This window comes from Schistocerca cancellata, chromosome 6 (assembly GCF_023864275.1).
Source record: "Schistocerca cancellata isolate TAMUIC-IGC-003103 chromosome 6, iqSchCanc2.1, whole genome shotgun sequence".
NCBI classification, from domain to species: domain Eukaryota; kingdom Metazoa; phylum Arthropoda; class Insecta; order Orthoptera; family Acrididae; genus Schistocerca; species Schistocerca cancellata.
In genome coordinates, this window is record NC_064631.1 from 169,295,129 (window position 1) to 169,322,141 (window position 27,013).

General features: G+C 43.2%; 1 protein-coding gene across 1 annotated transcript in view; it reads left to right on the forward strand.

The window, feature by feature from the left end:
• LOC126088227 (lachesin-like) overlaps positions 1 to 27,013 on the forward strand; it is a 580,958-nt gene that overhangs the window by 474,556 nt on the left and 79,389 nt on the right. Inside the window, exon 4 of the mRNA XM_049906355.1 lies at positions 25,930 to 26,122. Within this exon, the coding sequence (XP_049762312.1) occupies positions 25,930 to 26,122 (193 nt within the window). The remainder of the gene's footprint in view (positions 1 to 25,929; positions 26,123 to 27,013) is intronic.

The following is a 27,013-nucleotide window of genomic DNA, read 5'->3' on the forward strand; positions in this document are numbered from 1 at the left end:
ATGCGTACCTAAAGATCTGTGGGCACTTATTCAATAGAAGAGATATGTTTCTCAGTAGCGACATACAAATGCTCATCATCCTTAAGGTATGCAATTTAGAGACCATGTCTACTTGACATTTTTCTTGTCTTAATTTACGCCACATGCAGAGGTACGAAAACAATTTTGGGTTACAACCTTTCACTCTGTCGTTTCCGGACCATAGTGCCTTACGTCAAGTAGATACATTTACCTTCTCTATTATCACTGAACGTTTATAACATCATCACGTAATCACCCCGTATTAATCACACCGTATACCTGCAAAATATCAAAACAAGCCTCGGAACGTTCTACCTCTGATACATTGTATTCTTACACTTCCTCTGAGCAGCCTTTCCCCTTATAGGTGGATACGCTGACATAAGACAAACATGTTTGATGCCTTAGGATTATTATGTGGCGTTCTGACAAATGCGGTACATTTTTTCCGAAATCAAGAACTTCAGCTCGTTACTACAGTGCTAACACGGTGCCCTTATAAATTAAGTATGACAATAGGCATCTTCCGTTCACAGAGACGTACTGCTAAAATCGTAATAGTCGATACCAATACGAAATGCGATGCTTAGCAATTTTAAAAAGTGCATTTTCTGAAGAAAATCTACATCGCTGTAGGAAAGACTCATTGGATAAATTTAGAGAATTTGTTCACGAAGAAGGCTGTGCTTTTCAGCAACACGTTTGGATTGCGAATTTCCAAAAATTTTTTACGATTTTGTGCACTATATGAACCACTTCAAAGGCTTTAACAAATTTTTCACTGCAGGACGTCCCAGCATACGTTTCCTGAAGAAGGCGTGAATTTTATGAAGTCTGAATGAACATAACATTACACGTAGTTTTGTTCTACTATGGCTTTTATTCTTGTTTTTTACTAAATAAATTTTGTGAAACTAGACCTAAGGATTTAACGACTACTCTTTGAATTACCTCTTGACAGACTGACAAACAGTACTGGTATTTCAGAGACATCAGGAAGAGTGTTCTGGACTCTATTATTACTGTTCACTCTCTTGCGAAAGAGTTCTCCAGATATTTTACACCTTGAAGTGGTTTTTACTTCTTGTTGTTTCGTCAAATTTACTTTCACGCTGCAATTTTATCGATTACACGCGGAGCACACATTCATACACACCAGAAATCCTTGTGTGCCTCAGAAACGTATGTATGCCGTTGACTTTAAGATAACTAAGGCACAATGTTTCAGTGGAAGGAAAATCGAGTCACAGCTTACAGCATGTTATCGCCGCTGTTCTTAGAGATGGAGTCTTGTATACACAGAAGGGGTAAAGTAAATCAAAGATTACTGTGAATACCTGAATCTCGATTTCCCGAAGGTGATTTTATAACCACATCACCGAATACGTACTGTGTGTTAGACTGTGTGTCACCTCCTCGGTTAATGCTATGGCATTCCAATAGCGGTATCATTGCCATAGCCATTATCTAAGGGCGTTGTTTTCTTATTACAAGCATTCTTAACATTTTTTTCAATCAGCTATGAATAGCAGAACTTATTCTTGTGATGAAACGCACCACTAAACTTATTCTTCTGATGACAATATATAGCAGTAGTGATGTTCATGTCTACCACTGACTTTTCATCCATATTATAACACTTAAACATGGTTCTTCAGAAAACTGTTACGGCGAATCAATTATCCAGGCGAATTATTTATCCAGTTAGTTTGATTTGTATCATATTTATGGTGTTAAGCAACGTTAGGTTGTCGTATCCCGGAGTATTTGCTCATTACTTTTTTCTTCAAGAACGCTCGTTAAATAAGTCGTGGTTTTTTCTTCCAAGGTGAGTGACTGGTTGTCAATATATTACTTATGCTTCCACACACTTGAAAATGCTTTACAATACTTTCTTCAATATCATTTATGGTTCAAATGTCATTAGCTGCTGTACTATCCAATTTTCAAAATCAGTCCGCTTTATTTTTGGGGCGATAAATGTCGTGGAGTTTGTGCTCAGTTTATACAAAAAGAATTATATTTTAATTTTTCTCCCTCTTGAGCTTCCGCAAACATTTCATAATCTTTCTAGAAACAGCTGTGATCGAGATATTATAAAATATGATGCTGTGAACTTTCTTAATATACATTTTTATGTCTTGTGGAATTTTGTTGTGGTTTCTACTTCATGGTTCAAATGGCTCTGAGCTCTATGGGACTTAACATCTGAGTTCATCAGTCCCGTAGAACTTAGAACTACTTAAACCTAACTAACCTAAGGACATCACACACATCCATGCCCGAGGCAGGATTCGAACCTGCGGCCGTAGCGGTCACGCGGTTCCAGACTGAAGCGCGTAGAACCGCTCGGCCACTACGGCCGGCTTCTACTTCATCTTCTTTGAGCAAGATAAAGAAACCTAGGGATAGTGAGCGGTTCTGCTCATAACTTTTTATCATTCTTGCATCTTTGCTAATGCAGGCTGACACTTGCTTCTACATTTAGTTTTTCTTGTCGTGTTCGCCACCATTTGCAGTGTAGTCGATCTGTTCGACGGCGATTTCTGTGAATTCTGACTGGTATGTCTGAATTCTAAGCAATGAACTAACAGAAAAAAAGCAAAATATTTCCTTTTCCATTCTAGAGCACCATGTAAGCTTTTTCACATATAACAATGAAATCAGTGCCGGATACACCACTGAAGAGATACACATGAGAAAGAGTATAGTCCCACAATAACAGTGAATGGTAAATGTGATGTGTTCAAAGATTTGGAGGACAATATGCGCATATATCCTTACGCTTCCCGACACCATGATAACTGGACCGCTGGAACTCGCATGTACTTTCATTTGTATGGCGAGCTGTTGTAACACCGTATGCTCCCAGACACAATGTCTTCATTTTTATGAATGACATTGTCGCGACCGGATAGAACATAATAGGCGGATGATATCTAGGAATGAGAGGATATTCGGCGAATGGACTTTCCTCCCCGTTCCTCCGATTTAAATCACATCGAGCGCGTGTGGGATGCGTCGAGCAGACGCAGTGCAGTAAGTCCACAGGCACCAGGGACCATTCAGCAGTTGTAAAGCGCTATGACAAGAACTCCTTCCCAACCTTGTGGCCAGAATGGGAGCACTTTGCAGAAGATGCATTGCCGTCCTTTCTGACACAATTAAGAAGCGTCCAGGGGTTAATTACAAATCATGTTTACTTCCGTGTAATTATATTGTAATTCCGGTTCGTCTCACTGCGTATTTCTATGTACGGTGCAAGTTTCATCGAGCTATGTTACTTGCTAATGGCAAATCAGTCGGAAGCTACTTTCGTCCGTAAGATATCCCCACCAATGTATTTCCACTCCCTGTACTTAACTGCCAGCTTGTCTGATATTTTCCTGAAGGGACACAAACTCCGCTTTAGGTCAAAACTTGAACAACCTGTTCTGCTTTCAGAGATAGAGAAAGATTTCTTTCTTTCTTTCTTTCTGTCTTTCTTTCTCGGGGAATTTGTCCTGCTTCAACGCGGTGTCGGCTTTGTTATTACGAATTTGGTAGTGTTAATGGCAGAGGGTGGCCAGATGCCCTTGCTGACGCCACCCCAAACCCCCCTGGGACGGAAGTAGTGCACCCCAGCTATCTGCGTCTAGTGTAAGTCATGAAATAGTGCGAACGTTTTCAAATGCCTGTGAGTCGTGTAACTGATGCGGAACTTGGGGACCAGCCCGGTACTCACATAGCGGGATGTGGAAAACCGCCTAAAAAACACATCCAGGCTGGCCGGCATACAGGCCCTCGTCGTTAATCCACCGGGCGGATTCGGTCCGGGCCGGGGCGCCTACCCGAGTCCAGGAAGCAGCGCATTAGCGCTCTCGGCTGCCCTGGCGGGTCTAGAGACAGAGAAAGATATTAAAAAAAAATCCCTGGTCCTTGTGCTTCGTCTCCCGTATTAAAACGTCAATAATTTCCTTTCTTTCAACAAGGCCTCAATATAATTATTCCGTCCATCCATATTTCAACGAAGATATCATCTTTCCCTTTTTTTACGTGCAGTCTGCGCATTTTTATCGTGTGCACAATTCTGAAGGTATTTCGGCATCTCTGATGTCTTGATAGTGATACTTTTGAACTAAACGCCGAAAATGCTACCTGATGATGGAAACTCTGAAGAGTGTCGTGTATTATTTTCGTTCTAATGTTCATCCAAATCCTTTGTCGCCTCTGACAGATTCGCAGTGTCACTGACAAACAGCAAAGTTTTTTTTATTTTTTTTAATCGGTGAAGTTAAGCTCGGTTTCCTAATTTCCCTCTGTTTCCTGAACTACTTGCTCAAAGCACAAACTGAATAACTTGGAGCGGTTCTAGGAGCTTCAGTATGGAACCGTGCGACCTACGGTCGCAGTTTCGAATCCTGCTATGGACATCGGTGTGTGTGATGTCCTTAGGTTAGTTATGGGCTCTGAGCACTATGGGACTTAACTTCTGAGGTCATCAGTCCCTTAGAACTACTTAAACCTGACTAACCTAAGGACATCACACATACCCATGCCCGAGGCAGGATTCGAACCTGCGACCGTAGCGGTCGCGCGGTTCCAGACTGTAGTGCCTAGAACCGCTCGGCCACCCCGGCCGGCTAGGTTAGTTAGGTTTAAGTAGTTCTTTCTAGAGGACTGATGATCTCAGGTGTTAACTCCCGTTGTGCTCAGAGCCACTTCAACCATTTGAATAACTTCGGTGAGAGGCTATAGCCCTGTGCCATTCCCTTCTCAGCTGTACCTACACTTTCATGTCATTCTAGTGTTACATCCACATTCTAGTTTCTGTGTGATCTGCACAGCTTGTGTTACTTTGCTTCGCTTCGTATTCGGACGAAGACACTACGGCAGCTTGTTTGGTGACCTGGTGGTAGAATCGGGTGCCTGCTTCTGTGTTCGCATGAAGTTTACATCGCGCCCCATGGCAGAACACGTAGGCAGCCCGCGAGGGCAATATCTGGGCCACTTGCGGCTGCGGCGCCGGCCGCCGCTCGTGCAGACCGCACGGTGACGCGTCGCTCCGTCAGCGGCCCGCCCGCCCCCAGAATCAGCGCGGCCCGGGGCCATCCGTCTGGCGACCGCGCCACGGCGCGGGCAGGGCATACGTCTCCGAGATGAGGGATCATCCGGCACTCGCCGGCCCTCTTAGCAGATTTCCCCGCTGGACGGATAGCGCGCATCCATATTCTCTAAGCCGCAGATCAATGCGGCCACCGAGCGCTGCACTTCTCGGTCCAGTGGGGCGGGTGAGTGGGGCGGGAAATATTGTAAGGCAAGTTGACAGCTTCAAAACCACAGTCATGTTGTGCTATGAAGGTTCCGTGAAGGGTATCAAAGGTTACTCAGCAATATCTTTACAAACTTTGGGGATGGACTCCACACACTAACATGAAAAGCAATGTCCACTAAAAACCTCTTGTAAAATTTCTTGCAAGTGTTTCTGCTTCAATTTTCTTCATGAGGAAACGATTTTAGCTGGATATCAATTTACTAAAACAGTACAGACTACGCTTCTTATCATACTTCAAATGAAATTATTGGATTTCTATTATTAATGAAATCTCTGGTTGTTACTCAGTTCAGTAACTGCCTTGAATCTCGCTAATACCATTTTTAAATTCTTCAAACTTATACATCAGTTATCGAATGGGCATGCTAGCTGCCTTATATTTAACCAAAATTTATAATGAGAATAAATTATCTTTGATAGAGGTGTACGAAATGCCTTATTATTAAATGAAAAGTTATGTACATCAGAAATATTAAACCATCTATAGAAATAAGGAAGTACGAGGGGGGTTTGAAAAGTCCGTGCAAAGTCCAAGAGATGGCACCACCGGCGCTTATCGAGCTCATGTTTAGTTAGTAGCATCTTTGGAAATAATACACACCAAGTTTCAGCCCTATTGGTCTATTTCTTTGTTTTTGGCATTCGTGTGAATCAAGGAAGCCGAATAATTGTCAAAAATGGACGAAAGATAATTTCGTGAGGTGATTAAACATTAATTTATGAAAGGGAAAACGCCTAAGGAGTCTAAAGAAGCTTGATAAACTTTACGGTGACTCTGCAACTTCGATTAGAGCAGTTTATAAGTGGTTTCAAAATTTTCGGCGTGGCCATATGGGCACAAGTGATGCTGAACGTTCTGGACGCCCTGTGCATGTTACGACTCCAGAAGTCATTGATAAAATCCATGATATGGTGACGGATGACAGAAGAGTTAAGGTGCGTGATATTGCTAGTGCTGTGGGCATCTCGAATGAACGGGTACATAATATTTTGCATAATTATTTGGAGATGAGAAAGCTATCCGCAAGATAGGTTCCGCGATTGCTCAAGCTTGACGAAAAACGGAATCATGTGAAGTGTTGCAAGGATGGTTTGCAGCTGTTCAGGAAGAATCTGCAGGACTTTAAGCGTCGTTTCGTCACTGTGGATGAAACATGAATACATTACTATACTCCTGAGTCCAAACAACAATCTAAACAATGGATTACCAAGGGAGAATTTGCACCAAAAAAGGCGAAGACCATTCCTCCGGCCGGAAAAGCTATGACGACTGTCTTTTGGGATTAGCAATGGATAATCTTCATCGACTATCTGGAAAAGGGTAAAACTATTACTGGTGCATATCATTCATCATTATTGGACCGTTTGAAATCCGAGTTGCTAGAAAAACACCGGCGATTGCACCGAAAAAAATGTTCTTTTCCACCACGACAATGTCCCAGCACACACCTCAGCCGTTTCGATCGCAAAATTATTGGAAATCGGTTGCAACTCATTTCACATACCACCTCTTCTCCAGACTTGGCTCCCTCAGACTATTATTTCTACCCCAATTTGAAGAAATGGCTGGCGGGACAAAGATTTTATTCAAATGAAGAGGTGATTGCAGCAACTAATAGCTAATTTTCAGACTTCGACAGTTCCTATTGTTCGGAAGAGATCAACAAATTAGAACAGCGTAGGACGAAGTGTTTAAGTCTAAAAGGAGACTACGTCGAAAAATAAAATGGTTTACCCCAAACACGTAAGTAGTTTTTATTTTTGCACGGACTTCTCAAACGCCCCTCGTATTATATTTTCTCTTTGAAGTTTCGCATTGTTGCACCCAATATTAATTTATTTTTGGTAGTCTCATTTTCATGCCGTTACTAATTAAAATCAAAATACGTTACTACTATTTAAAAAATATGATACAATATTTGTCAATTCCTATTTTATAGTAAGTATAGAATTTAAACAAGAACTGAATCAAATACCTTTAGATTACTAGACTAATATTCTCTCGACTCAGATTCTTTCTTAATTTCCACTAGTTTCATTAACATGTCTAGCCAAACATCATCGCAGCGAATGACATCCAATAAACTAACAAATAAGTCTTTCACTGACAGTTCCCAGCACTTTTATATATGTTACTAATAGTTTATTATGGTCAACGAAGAATAATTACAGTACTAAAATAATTTTTTTTCTTTCTGATTGTCTCGTTATACTATACACCGTACTAGAGCTTTGAATCCGAGTTTTGGTAATGCATTTCTGCACAGTAATGTATGTCAGTATATATGAGAAAGAATGAATGTTTCATAGCTTGGATACGACATGAGACAAAAGGGAATGTGAAGGAACACTGTAGAGTAGGGATTTCTACCTCATAATTGTTGAAAGGCGAATTTCTCTATTTTTAGTTCACAGAATACTTAACTTTGTATGTGACGGCAGGCTTTCCCACCTGTTATTGTCTTATAGTAGAGTACTTTCATTTAACGTCTGACCACCTCACTCATCCAAATATTAATTATGATAATATCGTGTGACTTAACGGCCTGGAGCTTGTCTTTTCACTGGACGACACTTTGTTGATTTGTGTGTCCCTAACTCATCTAACTCATTCCGATATCTCTACCAGGAAAAGAGAGACTATTGTTTCATGAGTAAACCGATCCACGTATCATTCATGGCGAATCTGCACGTCTTTGAGAGGTGAATTCTAGATTTCAGGCAGACTGAAAATATCAGCCGTCCGATAAGGATTCGATCCCACTCCACTATTATTATTATTATTATTATTATTATTATTATTATTGCCTGACTTCATTGCCGTTGCTTCTCTGTTCCCTCTTTCCGGTCCAAAATTAACTTTTCTTTGAATAACAATAAAAAATAGTGCTCTGCCGAAAAATGAATTCCTTTGGCCCTATTAGGGAAAAAATATTCGACTGTAAACGAAAAATGCCTCTTGTGCCATCATAATTATCTTCTTCTAGACCTAATATTATTTCCCAAGCAAAGCTAAAAATCTTTTCTGTCAGTAAAATTAGCAATACTTTTGAGCCACACTTAAGTATATCTTCTCTGTGTATTATTACTGTTGCTTTCTTACTTTGTACCAAGGAATTATGTATAGTTAATGATATAAATTTTCTTCTGTGTATAGCTTAAAAACAACAAGAGAACAAACGGCATGTTCGCCAGATTAACATTTGTGTTCTTGAACGAAGTTTCTTGATCTAGTTATTTGGCTTTATTAATATTCTGCAAATGCAACTGGAGTGAAATGCTTCTTATGTTTTATGACTTATCTTAATAAGAGAGAGAGCTTGCTTGGAAACTTGGGATCATTTTTCTGTAAATCTGCTCTGCTACAAATCTTTCATGTTTTCCTCTGATATACTACATATATCCTTCTAATGACATTATTTTAAATGTAACGCAACAAATATAGTGCCCTGTTAGTCAGGTATCGTTTGGAATTTGGGAAGCCTTTTCTAAAGTGGTAGTAACATGTGATTTATTTTAAGTCTCTGTTCCGTTGTTGTTTTTATTACAGGCCGTTCTTTTTTGCTTATTCCCTGCCACTGTTTGATTTATGCAGATGAATAAGTGTCCTAGAGTACCCACCACCTGGTAGCCTGTGCTGTTCGGCTTGGATCTCTGATTTACGTTGTGAATTTTTTCGAAAGCACAGCATTGTACATGTTTGAGTGAAGCTTTGTTGGGAGTATAGTGATACTGATGTTTTCCTGATATTTGTATTACTAATTGTGGGATGCATTTTCGTGCTGGGATTCGGGAAATCACTCTCCATGACTGTGTTATACAGTGAGTAGTTGTGTTGATGTTGTGCAGAATCGTTACTCAGCTTCAAAATAACGACCTAGCACCCTCTCAAGTAATCCGTAATTTTATTTTTATGTCTCTTATTTATTGGGACTTCTTGACTTCCATTTGGCGCAAGTGTCAATAATTTTCTCCTTATTTTATTTAGACAGCTTTCAAGTACCTTTATCGGTCTTTAAGTGATTAATGCAGTGCAATGGACTGGCATGTATCGCAGTCCAAAACATCCTAATAGACGCTGTATATGAGCCGTGTGGAATGAAGTCTTAAATATCTTACCTCCCTGTATATATATCGTTCGGCAACTACAGACGACTTTGTGCGAAATGTCTTTGGTTAATTCGTTGCTGTAATGTCTCCCTGGAAAAATCGTTCGACCATGTGAAATGGTGCAAGACGTTCGAAAGTCTCAGAAAAATAGGGGTAAGCTGTAGGGGTAGGTAATATACCATATATAATAGAGCCAAGAGGGAATAATGAGAGTGGACGACCAAGAAAGAAGTCCTTGGATTACAAAGATTGTAAGACAGGGATATAGTCTTTTACCCCTACTGTGTCTGTACATCGAAGAAGCAATTATGGAAAATACAAAGGTTCAGCGGTGGAATTCAAATTCAAGGTGAAAGAATATTAATGATACAGTTCCCTGATGACATTGCTATCCTCGGTGAAAGTGAAAAAGAATTACATGATCTGCTTAATGGAATAAATAGTCTAATGAGTACAGAACACAGAGTGGGAATAAATCGAAGATAGTCATGAGAGGTTGCAGAAATGAGAAAAAATGGCTCCGAGCACTATGGGACTTAACATCTGAGGTCATCAGTCCCATAGACTTAGAACTACTTAAACCTAACTAAGCTAAGGACATCACACACATCCATGCCCGAGGCAGGATTGGGACCTGCGACGGTAGCAGCATCGCGGTTCCGGACTGAAGAGCCTAGAACCGCTCGGCCACAGTGGCCAGCTCAGAAATGAGAAGAGCGAGAAACTTTAACATCAGGGCTGATGGTCACAAAGTAGATGAATTTCAGAAATTCTGCTACATGGGCAGCATAATAACCAATGATGGACGGAGCAAGCCGGACATCAAAAGCTCATTAGCACTGGCAAAAATGGCATTCCTGTCCAAGAGGAGTCTACTAATATCAAACATGGGCCTTACTATGAGGAAGTAATTTCTGAGAATGTACGTTTGGAGCACAGCACTGTATGGTAGTGAAACACGGACTGCGGAAAAACCGGAACACAAGACAATCAAATCATTTGAGATGTGGTGTTACAGACGAATGTTGAAAATTAGGTGGAGGGGTTAAGGTAAGGAATGAGGAGGTTCTGCGCTGAATGGGAGAGGAAAGGAATATGTGCAAAACACAGAGAAGGAGAAGGGACAGAATGATAGACATGTGTTCAGACATCAAGGAATAACTTCTGTGGTACTAGGAGGACCTGTAGTGAGCAAAAACTGTAGAGGAAGACATAGATTGTAATGCATCCAGCAAATAATTGAGGACGTAGGTAGCAAGAGCTACGCTGAGATGAAGTCGTTGGCACAGGAGAGGAATTCGTGGTGGGCCTCATGAAACCAGTCAGCAGAATCATGACTCAAACAAAAACAAAAAACAAAAAACAAAATGTACTACACATTACGTCTTGCATGTGACGTCGGCTTGTTTCCCGTCACAAACAAAATTATTTTTAAAGCGGAATTTGACGTGTCCATTTACGTCTCGAATTAGTTTAGCTATATGTATTAACAGGGATAGTCAAACACGAAGAACCATCAGTACTCCTACAGCGACAGCACCGCCCTTGATCATGCTGACTGCTACCGCCATGCAGCGGCACTGCTTAATATGACCGGCAAAGATTTTGACGACGTTACAAGGACATTATAGAACCCAGTACGTTGTCCTCGATGGTGACTGTTCATCGGAAGTGAGGGTATCATCTGGAGTGCCCCATGGAACCTTGGAAGCGTGGTAGGTCCACTGTTGTTTCCTATCTACATAAATGATCTTTTGGATAGGGTGGATGGCAATGTGCGGCTATTAGCTGATGATGCTGTGGTGTACGGGAAGGTGTCGTCGTCGAGTGACTGTAGGAGGATACAAGATGACTTGGACAGGATTTGTGATTGGTGTAAAGAATGGCAGCTAACTCTAAATATAGATAAATGTAAATTAATGCAAATGATAAGGAAAAGAATCCTGTAATGTTTGAATACTCCATTAGTAGTGTAGCGCTTAACACAGTGACGTCGATTAAATATTTGGGCGTAACATTGCAGAGCGATATGAAGTGGGACAAGCATGTAATGGCAGTTGTGGGGAAGGCGGATAGTCGTCTTCGGTTCATTGGTAGAATTTTGGGAAGATGTTGTTCATCTGTAAAGGAGACCGCTTATAAAACACTAATACGACCTATTCTTCAGTACTGTTCGAGCGTTTGGGATCCCTATCAGGTCGGATTGAAGGAGGACATAGAAGCAATTCAGAGCTGGGCTGCTAGATTTGTTACTGGTAGGTTTGATCATCACGCGAGTGTTACGGAAATGCTTCAGGATCTCTGGTGGGAGTCTCTGTAGGAAGGAGGCGTTCTTTTCGTGAATCGTTATTGAGGAAATTTTGAGAACCAGCATTTGAGGCTGACTGCAGTACAATTTTACTGCCGCCAACTAATATTTCGCGGAAAGACCACAAAGATAAGATAAGAGAGATTAGGGCTCGTACAGAGGCATATAGGCAGTCATTTTTCCCTCGTTCTGTTTGGGAATGGAACAGGGAAAGAAGATGCTAGTTGTCGCACGAGGTACCCTCTGCCACGCACCGTATGGTGGATTGCGGAGTATGTATGTAGATGTAGAGGTCGATGTAGATGTAGATGTATAAGGACGGTCTTAAGTAAAGAACTGAACTATGCACCCACGCTAAAGATTTCACCAATACCAGAGTTCATCAGTGCCTGTTGAAGAAGATGTTCATCCTGTTTCTAAGGGCTCAGCAGAAGACGCGAAAGTTGTCGAGTAGCTATGAAGGCTTGCCCACAAAGAACTTACATATCTGTGGCAGAGAGGTCTGCACTACGTAAGGTTCGTCAGGATAACGAGACGATGGTTCTTCCAGCTGATAAAGCTGGTGCCACTGTTTTAATGTCTTGTGACGACTATCATGCTAAAATGAACAGTTATCTGACTGACAGCACATACCGGAAGATCAGTAAAGTCCCCAGCAAACAGTTGGTCAGGTGGAGTGCTTCGCTTATGAAAGCCTTTCTCTTTTCACCTGGAGTTGTGCGAAGATTGAAACCAATTGGTGCGTTTCCTCCAAGGATTTATGGACTTTCAAAGATCCATAAGAATAATGTTCCTCGCATTCGATAATGAGTAACATCGCCTCTCCAACCTATAATTCTGCCAAACACTTAACGTCATTATTGAGACTTCTGGTGGGAAAACGTAACACTGTGGACTTCATTGGTGACCTAAAATCACTAACACTGAACAGTTCTGATATGTTAGTCAGTTTCGATGTAGTGTCATTGTTCAGAAAGGTTCCTCTTTCAGAATCGTTGTTTCTCATTGGTAAAATCTTCGATAAAGGGATTTCAGCATTGTTTGAACATGTTTTGACCTCGACATATTTTAGATTCAATTAACAGACTGATGGTGAAGCCAAGGATACTCCTTTGTCGTCCTTTGTGGCCAACTTTTTTATGGAGGACTTCGAGGTGAAGGCGCTGGATTCTGCTAGCTTCAAGCCCACAGTGTTCTGGAGGTATGTTGATGACACATTTGTACGAGGTGCATTCAAGTTCTAAGGCCTCCGATTTTTTTTCTAATTAACTACTCACCCGAAATCGATGAAACTGGCGTTACTTCTCGACGTAATCGCCCTGCAGACGTACACATTTTTCACAACGCTGACGCCATGATTCCATGGCAGCGGCGAAGGCTTCTTTAGGAGTCTGTTTTGACCACTGGAAAATCGCTGAGGCAATAGCAGCACGGCTGGTGAATGTGCGACCACGGAGAGTGACTTTCATTGTTGGTAAAAGCCAAAAGTCACTAGGAGCCAGGTCAGATGAGTTGGGAGCATGAGGAAACACTTCAAAGTTGTTATCACGAAGAAACTGTTGCGTAACGTTAGCTCGATGTGCGGGTGGGTTGTCTTGGTGAAACAGCACACGTGCAGCCCTTCCCGGATGTTTTTGTTCCTGTGCAGGCAGGAATTTGTTCTTCAAAACATTTTCGTAGGATGCACCTGTTACCGTAGTGCCCTTTGGAACGCAATGGGTAAGGATTACGCCCTCGCTGTCCCAGAACATGGACACCTTCATTTTTTCAGCACTGGCGGTTACCCGAAATTTTTTTGGTGGCGGTGAATCTGTGTGCTTCTATTGAGCTGACTGGCGCTTTGTTTCTGGATTGAAAAATGGCATGTGGTCGTCCGCCAGCATTCGTGGCACCCACCTGGATGACACTTTTCGCATTTTCAGGTCGTCATACAGGATTGTGTGCACAGAACCCACAGAAATGCCAACTCTGGAGGCGATCTGCTCGTCATTCGGCGATCCCCCAAAACAATTCTCTCCACTTTCTTGATCATGTCGTCAGACCGGCTTGTGCGAGCCCGAGGTTTCAGTTTGTTGTCACACGATGTTCTGCCTTCATTAAACTGTCGCACCCACGAACGCACTTTCGACACATCCATAACTCCATCACCACATGTCTCCTTCAACTGTCGATGAATTTCAATTGATTTCACACCACGCTAATTCAGAAAACGAATGATTCCACGCTGTTCAAGTAAGGAAAACGTCGCCATTTTAAGTATTTAAAACAGTTCTAAATCTCGCCGTTGGCGGTAAAATTCCATCTGCCGTACGGTGCTGCCATCTCTGGGACGTATTGACAATGAACGCGGCCTCATTTTAAAACAATGCGCATGTTTATATCTCTTTCCAGTCCGGAAAAAAAATCGGAGGCCTTAGATCTTGAATGCACCTCGTAGTGTGGCCCCATCATGAAGACAAGTGAAAAATTTTTTTACATCAATAGAATTTTCAGTTCACGATGTAAATCGAAAAAGATAGATTCCTTCCATTTCTGTATGTGACGGCACTTTGGGACATGCAATATATCGAAAACCGGCCCATGCGTATTTATGTTGACGTGCACATAGCTGCCACCATCCTCCGCAGATGAAAAGTGTACTCAGAACACTGGTACACAGAGCACACGCCATTGCTGATGAGTGCAGTGTGAAGGACGAGCTTCTACACTAGAGAGGAATTTTTGAAGCCAACGGGTAATCCTCACAGCAGATACGGAAGGCATTACAAATGAAATCAGCGGGTACAAGGAATGCAGAAAAAGACAAAGAAAATTTTAAATCCATAGATTTTCTGCCATACGTGGAAAGCCTATGCTCAAACATAGGACGCATTCTCAGTACGAACAAAGTGAAAGTGATATTTCGCCTTCCAGCAAAGGCAGCAGTTTCAATGTTGTAACAACGTCATCTTCAGGCCCATACACTTGTTGACGTCAACTGCGTGCGGCTCATACTGAAGTCAGTGGTGATATATGGACGTGCTCGGTGTGGAAGGTGGGTGACCACCATCATGTAATTTACACCCTGTTTTTAACGTATTTCCACTTTACTACGTTAATTTAAATTACTGCTGTCAATGAGTTGCTGCTTTGTTTGATCGTGAGCGTCGCTAGCAGCGCGTATCGATATATCCCCTCTCGTAGTTTCTTCGCCCGACTGCTATGACTTCCCGGTCGTTGTCTGCCGTAAGGCAGTTCGGATAACAGGTTCGGGTCTGTCAGTCAGTTGGAACGTGTTTGGAGCGCAGTCCGGACCTGCCAGTTTGCTAGTTGCAGTGCGGCACTAGTGCAGTCGTGTTGGAGCAGCAGTAAGGTCTGCCTCGACATGGCTCGCTCGACCACTGCCGCTACGCATGACTTGAGCTGGGCCACGGTCTTGGTCGATCGTCGGTCAGTCGTCCTACCGGATGACGCGTTTTGGCTCGCCCAACGTCCATGAGTCGGCTGTGTGTGTGTGTGTGTGCATCGACTCCCGATTTGTCTTTGTGCGTTTTTAATTACTGTTGCGTATCGTTCAGGTCTTCGTGCAAGTGTTTGTCAGGTTGTGCGTGTAGTTGGTGTTCCTGGAGTTGTTGTCGGCATTCTGAGAGAAGTCGGTCGGTTGTTGCGGACGAGAGAAATTCTCCGCGCTGTGCAGTCAGCTGGAGCCGCTGGCAGTCCCTGCGCAATGTTGGAGCGTGTGTGTAGCTCTCCGATCGCTACGAGCTTCGTGGTTCGCCGACTCAGGACATCAAAGCAGAGTACTCGTTTCAACTAACCAAGCCACGTCTATCCATGTTGTGGTGGTTCGCCTCGGTGGTTTGCTGATGGGGAGGTTTTCCAGTAAGCAACACCGAGTGGTTCTACTGTTGAGATTTAGCCGCCATGTGGTGCTATTAACTATTTTGGTCGACTACGATTTGAGTGCACCAGTGGAATTTTCTGTCTTGTGGCCGTTAGTGTTGTGGTCACCTGCCCTGGGCACTGACGTAAATCCAGGCAGTGTTCTGTTGAGCGACTTAACTATTACCAGTTTCATATTCAAGTATACCAGTGGAATTTTCTGCCTAGGGGCTGTTAGCGTTCCGGTTACCTGCCCTGGCCACAGGCAGCGTCCTTTCCTCACCTGTTGTCGCTGTCCAATATTGTTGTGTAATTTTGACAGCTATTACGTACTCCATTGTGGATTATCACGTTTGTAACATTGCCGGTTGGGGTTCTCATCTACTGATTGACGGGAAGCAAGTTGTTGTGTCAGTCGGTTGGGCTCACCACCTGTCTCACGAGGGCAGACCGACCTCTCTGGAGGCCTTCCGAGTGCCACCGGTGTTCAATTATCTGTTGTCAGCTATTTTAAATTTTAGGCTTATGGTTACTGTCTATTTCTTAAAATTTTGCAAAATTAATTTTAAATTTACCTTTGAAGGTTAAACACTGCGGCCTTCTGCCTTTAAAGATTATGGTAATATATTTTCAAATTTTGAAGATTAATTGTGGCCCTCAGCTTTTTGTGTTGCACTTTGCGTATGTTGCTTTTTGAATTACTTTATTGCTATCTTAACTGAATTTTTATCTTGTTAAGATTTCTTGTAGGAGGCCTTCAGCCCTGAAATAGTTGCTAATTTACAATAAATGACAATTAGAAGCAGAAACTGACTTCAACCCTTGGCCTTTCCATCCTTTTACCTGTTCTGCCCAGCGGGTTTAGCGGGCATTTCAGTGGGTAGTAACTACCCACCTTCCACACGGAGCACGTCCATATCTCACCACTGACTTCTAGTATCAGCCGCACGCAGTTGACGTCAGCAAGTGTATGGGCCTGAAGATCACGTTGTTACAACGTTGAAACTAGTTGCCAAAATAAAATCGACACCTTAAATACAGCTGGAGGAATTTCATCATTTTTAATATAAATTTATACCAGCTGACGTCCCACTGTCCTTCATTTCAACTATGACTGTACGAAGAATTTAATTAATGGAGATTGATTCCGGCACTTTCTATAATTCTGTAGTACACTCACAAAAAGGTCGCGACGTTGCAGCTCGTACTAATACATAGATATCACCATGTGGATCGATCACGCAGCCATAGATCTAGTTCCACGCATATGTCATACCTCTTTGCCGCCGATCAACGTCTCTGGCACATTGTGTACCTGTGACAATGTGTGCAATGGTGCGGTCCAGAGGTTTAAAAGGACGGAGCAAGTACTGGAGCATTAGTCACCTCGACTCACTCTGAAGATTACTGGACGGTAAACAGCCGAAATATTAGAAGAATAAGAATAAGTAAACTTAGTTGTTGGGTTGGTCTTGAGTTCGAACACTGATTTTATGCAGCTCTCCACGCTACTCTATCCCGTGAAAGTCTCTTCATATCTGTATAATTACCACAAACTACAAATATTTGAATCTGCACACACACGCACGCACTTCCTTCCATTGCTATTGTTTGTGTGTGTGTGTGTGTGTGTGTGTGTGTGTGTGTTTGGATTTTATGGGTGCCCAATGGCGAGGTCATCAGCGCCCTTACACTTATCCAAACAAACGAATGCGGAGATAAACTACCATTCCTATTAACCTATCAAGAAGGGATCAACCATTCCTATCAACCGATCCCTTGTTTTAGTCAGGCTGCAGTGCAAATTTCTTTTTTTCCCAACTCTGTTCAATTCCCCCTCATTCCTCTACCTATATAGTCTTCAGCTTTCTTCCATGGCGCCACATTTCTAACCTCTTCTTGTGTGAACAACTTACTGTTAAGTTTCATATCTGTACAAGGCTACATTCCAAACAGATGCTTTCAAACAAGACTTAGATTCTAACAAAGTCGTATTTTTTTAAATGCCTTCCTTGCTGCAGCCAGTCTGCATTTTGTATCCTCTCTACTTCGACCATAATATTATTTTTCAACAAACTAACGAAACTCACCTATAATTTTTAGTAACTCATTTCCTAATCCAATTCCTACAGCAGCACCTGATTTACTTGACTGCTTTCCATTACCTTCGTTTTGTTTTTGTTGGTGTTTATTTTATATCCCTATTTCAAAACTCTGTCCATTCCATTCAAATGTTCTTCCGAGTCTTTTTCTGTCTCTGACGGAATTACAATGTCATGGACAGCTTTCAAAATTGTTATCTCTTCTTCCTAACCTTCGATTTCTTCTCCAACTTTTTCTCAAGGTTTCCTTTACTACTTGCTCATTGTTCAGACTGATTAACGTCAGAACCTTGTCTCAGCCTCTTTTCAACTGTATATTCCCTTTCATGTCCTTCGATCTTTTATAGCCGATGTGTGGTTTTGGCACAAGTTGTATTTAATCTTTCGCTCTCTGTATTTTCCCCTGCTACCGTCAGAATATTAAACAATGTACGCCACTTAATATTGCCGAAAGCTTTTCCTAAGTCTACAAATGCTATAAACGTATTATTTTAAAAAGTAATATAACCCGTAGAAACGGAACTCAGTAACTAGTGAAATGCATAAAGTAATGCTACAAACGTAGATTTGCCTTTCCGTAACCTATCATCTAAGTCTTAGTGTCAGTATTACCTCGCGTTACCTACATACCTCTATTTCCGTTTTTCTATAAATAATTCGTGTCAGTATTTTGCAAGCACAACTTACCAGATTGATAGTTCATTTGAAATTATTGCGATCTCCCTGGCTTGTGAGGGTATTTCACCTGTCTCATACATCTTTACACCACGTGAACTAGTTTTGTAATATCAGACTCTCCCAAGGATATCGATAGTTCTGAGGGAATATCGTCTATTGCAGGATACTCGTTTTGACTTAGTTCCTTCATTGACTAGTCTAATTCTTTTCGCAATATAATATCTTACATCCATATCCAACTATTTCCTCTTCCTTTTCCAAAACATTGCTGTCAAGTTAATGTTCCCTGTGTATACCCTCTTCACTATTTCATCTCTAAATGTTATCCATTCCTCTTCTGCTGTATTCCTTTTCCATTTTCCTGTCAATCGTTTCCAAATGCTCCAAATATCTACAACCTCTATTCGTTTCATCTGATCCAGATCACAACTCCTGAATTTCCTAACATTTAGAAAATTTTGCAGTTTTGATCGGCACTTTATAATCGTAAATTACGTTCAGTCTACATCTGCCTCTCGGAATGTCTTCTAGTCTAAAATCTGGTTTCAAAATCTCTGTCTTGCAGTTGTATAATCACTATGAAACAGTCTAGCGGTTCCAGGTCTAATGTACTCTTTACGTGTACAATATATTTCATGATTCTTAAATCAAGTTGAACCGAGAATTTACTTTCAAAACTTTTTCTTAAGAATTTTCTTTATTTACTAGCTATTCATCAAGAACATTAACACATTTAATCACACTATGTGAGCGTAGAAGTAGTTGCCAGTGGGTAACTGATGAAAACAAATCAAATTTTTTTCAACAAATGGAAATTTTACTCCTAAAACCCTTTTTTTAGAAACAGATTTAAAAATTATAATCAGAAAGCACCCTCTAAATATCAAGTTACAATTTCTTCAGAGGCAGAAAGAACAAATTTTTGACTGTATGAGCTTTCGGGCTGAGAACCTTGCTGCTCCCTTTTGACACAGCTGTTGTCACGACCGCTCACAACAATCTCTGAAAGACTACACTGGTGCAAATCTGCAACACACAAGATTACTTTATACAAAAAATTTTAACAACTCACACAAGCACGTAAATTATGCACCCCGTAGGAGGGATGGAAATGGTATAAAACACTAACATCAAAAGATTAACTTGCCACCGAAGGTGCATCTCGATTAAAAAAAAAAAAACTTACGGTGGAAAGGTGGCAACTTTATATACTGAAATGACCATTTAAATAAAAACCCATGAATTACAGTCTTACATAAAATATATAAGGTTGGCCAAACATGCTCTACATTACACATATACCGCATCTCAAGATGATAACCAAGATAAAAACATATTTCACGAATTCGGCCATTACCCTTCAAGCAATAAATTCGAATCCGACAAACATGACAGAGGCAACTATTAACGTACGGCAGACCGGCAGACAGACAGACAGACGCTAACTGCCTAACAAATGCGAACGAGAGACAGACTAGCAAGCTGGGGACGAGAGACTGACCAAGAAAACAAGTAGAATTTAACAAGTAAATGATACGACATATGACGAATCGCTTAACTTCTAATAAACCGCGATGTCTGGCGAAGACCTGGCGCACCACCCCCAAAACGCTCTCCCGAACCATCCGCTGCCAGCCGCTTCAACGGACGCAGGAAAGCGCGCCGATCTCCCGTCTCACGGCGTCGCAGCTCGCACCGGCCAGACCGATGTCGTGGGTTGACTCCTGTTGTTCTCGTGGCGGCCGCCAAGCCACTACCCCTTGCTAAACGGCGCGGCCCACTAAACTCACCTGGTGACCTCATATGCGCCGACGCTCAAGACGGACAAGGCATCTTGTGTCTCTGTGCGCGACCGACCAACCGATCGATCCAACCTGCCTCAAGGGTAGATCCGAACGACAGACATCCTGGCACTCCAGACGACAGACAGTGACTGCCCCACAAATTCGGACGAGAAACAGAGTAGCAAGCTGGGGACGAGAGACTGACCCAGACTCACTCCGACTGACTAACTGACTCCTTTGCGAGGCTTTTTTTTTCTTTTTTTTCCCCTTCCCCATATAGGCAGGGGAGGGCTGTCATCGGCACAATCTGCCGCTCTTCAGCCGAGTGACATGACAACTTAAAATAAGAATAAAATGTTACATACATAAGGCGATAAAGGGGAACTTAAAACAAAATAATGGGAGGAGGCAAGATGATGGGGTTAGAGTTGGTAGGAAGGGTAGATGTCAGGGCGAAGCTCATCATCCAGGAGGGGTGGACGGTGGAAGTAGCGTTGAGAAAGGAGATGGAGGATGTGGAGATGAAGAGGGGGTGGAACACAACGGCAAAGGCGCGGCAACTGGGTGGGGCTGGAGAGCAAGGGAGACACCAGGAGGTGAGGGGGATAAAGGCTGCGGACAATATATAGTGTGTGGATGTGTTCAGGGAAAAGGAGAAGGTGGGGGAAGGGGATGAGGTCGTAGAGGATGCACGTTGGGGACGGAAGGTGGATGCGGAAGGCGAGGAGGAGCACATGGCGTTCGAGGATTTGGAAGACTTTAAATCCTTGGCGAGTTCATAGCCCCCTTAAATTCGCGTGTACAGGCAATCTTTCCCCTTTCCCACCAGAGGGAGACACCAAAGCTGCGATTGCCACAGCGACGCAACCGCCAGAATCGGAGGGAGAGTGCTTCACACTACGCGCTGCGCTGCGCTCTTCAAAACATCAATTTTTACCACAGCTCACGAAGTGTTAGCGATACGTAAGTTACGCTCTGTCCAAAATTCTAGCGGTTGGTTACTATTTTTTTCCATTCCCACACTTTACATTCTCCTACTATATATCTCTCCCTTCTTATAGCTACCTAATTCTAGTGATCTATCTCGGTTAAAGTTTCCTCCCTCTTATTCATCTGAATAATTTCTGCTACCTCATGATACATTCATTCAGAATCTTCATCATCTGCGAAACTTGTTGGCATATACACTGGCGCAAATGTGGACAATGTTGGCTTCGTGTCGATCTTGGCTAAGACAATGTGTTCATTACGCTGATTGTAGTAGCCTAACAACATTCCTATTTTCTGATTCATTAGCAGATCTAATATTGCATTATCCCTATTTCATTTTGTGTTTATAATAGTGTACTTACCTGACAAAAGGTCCTGCTCATCCTGCACCCAAACCTCACTGATTCCCACTACATCTAACCATTTCCATTTTTAAACTATCTAACCTATCTATCAGAAAAAGCTATCAAAGGTTCCGTGCTCCGACCTCTGTATCAGGGATTATTATACCTATGGAATATTTTATTTAAGATTCCCATCAGCAATGAAGCATACAGTAGAACTGCAGGGTCTACCGTTTCTTTCAGCCGTTTCCATTGCCAGCACAGCAAGGAAATGTTTGCTGCTGACACAAGGACGTATCAGTCGATCATTCAGATTGATGCCCCTGCAACTACTGGAAAGGCTGCTGCAACTCTTCAGGACGGACAAGTTGGTCTGGCCTCTCAACAGACACGCCTCCACTGTCGTTCACCTATAATAAGGATATCTGTATCGTTGAGACATGCAAGCCATCCCGCCTCAACAAGATTCGTGGTTCATGAATTATAATGTCGCAGTGACCTGCACTTTTTCGGACTCTAGGTTAGGTTGAAAGGTGACAGTGTAAATAGGAACTGGCAAAATCACCAAAGATAGTTTTATGACGTGTATTTTAAACACACTGACGGAAAAAAAATCGCAACATCAAGAAGGATAGTGGTAGGCGTGTTTCTACATCTGAAAGATGATATCTATTCTTATTTCGCGCCAATGGCTAACAGTGGCGCTAGTAGTGCCACTATGAGGATGCAAATCAGGTTTGCTTGAAATATACACTGTAACAGCCGAAAGAGGTTGTTAACTTTGAAATTGGATTTAGTTAGTTTTTGTTAGCTAAGAATGCCTTTAAGGCGACATATCAACACCACAATGAATCTGAATGAGGTCGTTTAATAGGGTTACGAGAAGCCGGATGTTCCTTTTCCATGTTCCATCTACATCTACATCTACATCTACATACATACTCCGCAATCCACCATACGGTGCGTGGCAGAGGGTACCTCGTACCACAACTAGCATCTTCTTTCCCTGTTCCATTCCCAAACAGAACGAGGGAAAAATGACTGCCTATTTGCCTCTGTACGAGCCCTAATCTCTCTTATCTTATCTTTGTGGTCTTTCCACGAAATGTAAGTTGGCGGCAGTAAAATTGTACTGCAGTCAGCCACAAATGCTGGTTCTCTAAATTTCCCCAGTAGCGACTCACGAAAAGAACGCGTCCTTTCCTCTAGAGATTCCCACCCGAGTTCCTGAAGCATTTCTGTAACACTCGCGTGATGCTCAAACCTACCAGTAACAAATCTAGCAGCCCGCCTCTGAATTTCTTCTATGTCCTTCCTCAATCCCACCTGACAGGGGTCCCAAACGCTCGAGCAGTACTGAAGAATAGGTCGTATCAGTGTTTTATAAGCGGTCTCCTTTACAGATGAACAACATCTTCCCAAAATTCTAGCAATGAACCGAAGACGACTATCCGCCTTCCCCACAACTGCCATTACATGTTTGTCCTACTTCATATCGCTCTGAAATGTTACGCCCACATATTTTATCGACGTCACTGTGTCAAGCGCTACACTACTAATGGAGTATTCAAACATTACAGGATTCTTTTTCCTATTCATCTGCATTAATTTACATTTATCTATATTTAGAGTAAGCTGCCATTCCGTACACCAATCACAAATTCTGTGCAAGTCATCTTGTATCCCCCTACAGTCACTCAACGACGACACCTTTCCGTACACCACAGCATCATCATCAGCAAACAGCCGCACATTGCTGTCCACCCTATCCAAAAGATCATTTATGTAGATAGAAAATAACAGCGTACGTACCACACTTCCCTGGGGCACTCCAGATCATACCCTCACCTCCGATGAACACTCACCATCGAGGACAAGATACTCCTTCTGCGATAGTGCAGAAGGCTTTGGCAATCTTACTGTATCTACAACATAAGTTTCGGCAGCAGTTGTACCACAGTGACACAACGAACTGTTACAAATCCGTTACTGAAAGGAGAGCACTGAGCCAGACGCCCAGTGGCGTTCATTCCACTAACCCCAAACAGCCGCCATTGGCGACTCCAGTGATGTCAACTGAAAGCCCTTTTGAGGTCAGGTTGAAGAGCTTTGTGTTTTCTAGGGATTTTGCCTTTGTGCCAGTGATGGCCCTGTGTTGGTTAGAAGGAAGCTGGTTGAGGGCTGGCAACCCATCTGTCTGCGTCCTACACACGCTAGACCTAAACCAGGAGTCACGATAAGGGATGTGATTTCTTATGACCGCAGGAGCACACTCGTGGTTTTCCCACGACTCTTGACTGTAAATATGTACGTCAACCTGGTGATTCGACTTGTTGTGCTGCCATTCATAAACAGCATTCCAGTGATTGTTTCGCAATCGGATAATGCTCACCCATACAGCGCCGTTGAAGCGCAACTTACTATGCATCGTGTCGGCATGTTGTCTTGGACTGCTCGATCACCAGATCTGTCTTCAATCTAACACATATGGGACATCATCGCACGACAACCTCATCGTCATTCACAAACAGCATATCCATCCTTTTATTGGCTCAAATGGCTCTGAGCACTATGGGACTTAACATCTATGGTCATCAGTCCCCTAGAACTTAGAACTACTTAAACCTAACTAACCTAAGGACAGCACACAACACCCAGCCATCACGAGGCAGAGAAAATCCCTGACCCCGCCGGGAATCGAACCCGGGAACCCGGGCGTGGGAAGCGAGAACGCTACCGCACGACCACGAGATGCGGGCATCATCCTTTTATTGACCGACCAATTATGAGAGGTATGGAACTTTCTCACAAACCGAGGTCTGGCACCTCTAGAACACGATGAAAACTCGTTTACATGCTTTCATTCAACATTCCGGTCGTTACACCGGTTACTAACGTAGCAGGAGTTCACATTTGCTTTGAGGTATCTCGCGTTTTCATTAACCTGTTATCTTGCAATGTTAATCAGTTACATATGTTATCTAGGCAGTTGTAGGCCAGAAATTTCATTATTCTACGTCAATTATTTTGTGGTGTTGTGATTTTTTCCCCGTTAGTGTATATTGGATTTCTGTGACTGGTTCATTTCCGTGATTTTGATGATGTCGCGTCAAGCCAGACAATTTGGTATCACCACATGCAGAATTTAAGTTATCATTAGTAGAATATAATTACTAAGACTTTGCGGCGATTTGTTGTCATCTCGTACAATCGGGTGTACTGCCAGTGGTACGCGTCTTCCCAACACGATATTTCGAGCGACGTCTTAACTCGGGGTCTTCATCAGGTGTTCCCTGAGACTGGTTGACGAGCTGACCTTGTCCCATATTTATGCCTGGGCGGCGTGTGGCGCTCCCTACGCCGTCCGCAGCCACTGTGGTCATTTCTGGCGGTGGTATCAGTCTCTAGGCGCTACATCTTCGGTCCGCGCCCTTTCCAGCCCACATTCTGCTGGCTTCTCCAGGCAGCTATGAAACTAAGGGTTTACTATGTAGCATTTCCTTCATCATGGGGTCATCAAGGACGGTAGGTACTGTTCTTTATTTTGGTGTGTATCAGAGGTGTGTGTGGGACAGTAGGTGGGAACTTCAAATTTCCAGAGATGAACGGAGGGGGGCGTTGCCCCGGCAACCTAAAGGTCGAGCAGTGCGAGGGGACGCCTATGCGGCCCGCGCTGTGGGTTTGGTTCCCCCAGTCGCCTGATGAGGGGGTTAATCGAAGACTCCAGCGTAGCATGAAATCGACGGGCGATGACTTGACGGCGCTGCACGACCTCCAGCTCGTTGGCGGCGTCATGTAGGTAGCGATGCGGGAAACGCGCAGGAACATGATAAATCCGACGCAGGATCTTGTTTTGCAGCGTCTGCAGCCGGTGAAGATAGGAGGGGGCTGCACCGCCCCAGACCTCGCAGGCGTAGTCGAAAATCGGGCGAAGGTAGAGCCGGAAGATAAGGAGACCATTCGCTACAGATACGGCAGTCCGCGCCCTTTGCGCCTGTCTTCAGAGGTAGCGGATATCCCAAGGCGTTCGGTATTGGGTCCGCGCCAGATAGGCACGATCCTAGCACTATCATGGCTCTGTTGAAGTTCCTTACGCTGTCCGCGACCGAAGATGGAGCGCCTAGAGACTGATATCACCGCCAGAAATGACCACAGTGGACGCGGACGGCGTAGGGAGCGCCACACACCGCCCAGGCATAAATATGGGACAAGGTCAGCTCGTCAACCAGTCTCAGGGAACACCTGATGAAGACGCCGAGTTACGACGACGAAATATCGTGTTGGAAAGACGCGGACCACCGGCAGTACATCCGATTCTACGAGATGACATTAGTAGAATAGTTTTATAAGTTTGAAAGTAAATCAGAAGACCTGTGCGTAAGTGTGTCTAAAGAACCAGTTTGATGTCGCATTGCAGATGGGCACTCTGCACGTGGTGGTGCCGCCGGACTTCATCGCGGAGGACACGTCAGGGGACATGGTGGTGCCCGAGGGCGGCACGGTGAGGCTGACGTGCCGCGCACGTGGGCACCCCGCTCCGCACGTGCAGTGGCGGCGCGAGGACAGCGCCGACCTGGTCGTCAAGGATCCCTCCGGTATCAAGACCAGGGGTAAGGCGGCGGCAATGGCATCAGTTTCTCCTCTGAAAGCTACTTCCTATTACTGGAAATCGAGGAAAATGGAGATCTACGTTTCACCAGCATCGAGCTGTGATGTAATACTTCGTGTCAAGCTTTCCTTTTGTAGGCCTTGATTCTAGAAGTGTTTACGTCGCCTTATCTTTATGTCCAGGTTTTGATTGATTTTAAGTATACACGATCCATTTGCAATCATATTTGACCAAGGTTTTTGATGGTCCCAACTAGTCACAAAGAGGAATAATGGCGTTTTAGACAGTCTACAAACATATTTTAAAACATTGAAATACGCAGTAACTGTAATCTGTGGCAGAACTTGTCAACTGATTTTTTTTTTTTTTTTTTTTGGTCATCAGTCTACTGACTGGTTTGATGCGGCCCGTCACGAATTCCTTTCCTGTGATAACCTCTTCATCTCAGAGTAGCCCTTGCAACCTACGTCCTCAATTATTTGCTTGACGTATTCCAATCTCTGTCTTCCTCTACAGTTTTTGCCCTCTACAGCTCCCTCTAGTATCATGGAAGTCATTCCCTCATCTCTTAGCAGATGTCCTATCACCCTGTCCCATCTCCTTATCAGTGTTTTCCACATATTCCTTTCCTCTCCGATTCTGCATAGAACCTCCTCATTCCTTACCTTATCAGTTCACCTAATTTTCAACATTCGTCTATAGCACCACATCTCAAATTCTTCGATTCTCTTCTGTTCCGGTTTTCCCACAGTCCATGTTTCACTACCATACAATGCTGTACTCCAGACGTACATCCTCAGAAATTTCTTCCTCAAATTAAGGCCGGTATTTGATATTAGTAGACTTCTTTTGGCCAGAAATGCCTTTTTTGCCATAGCGAGTGTGCTTTTGA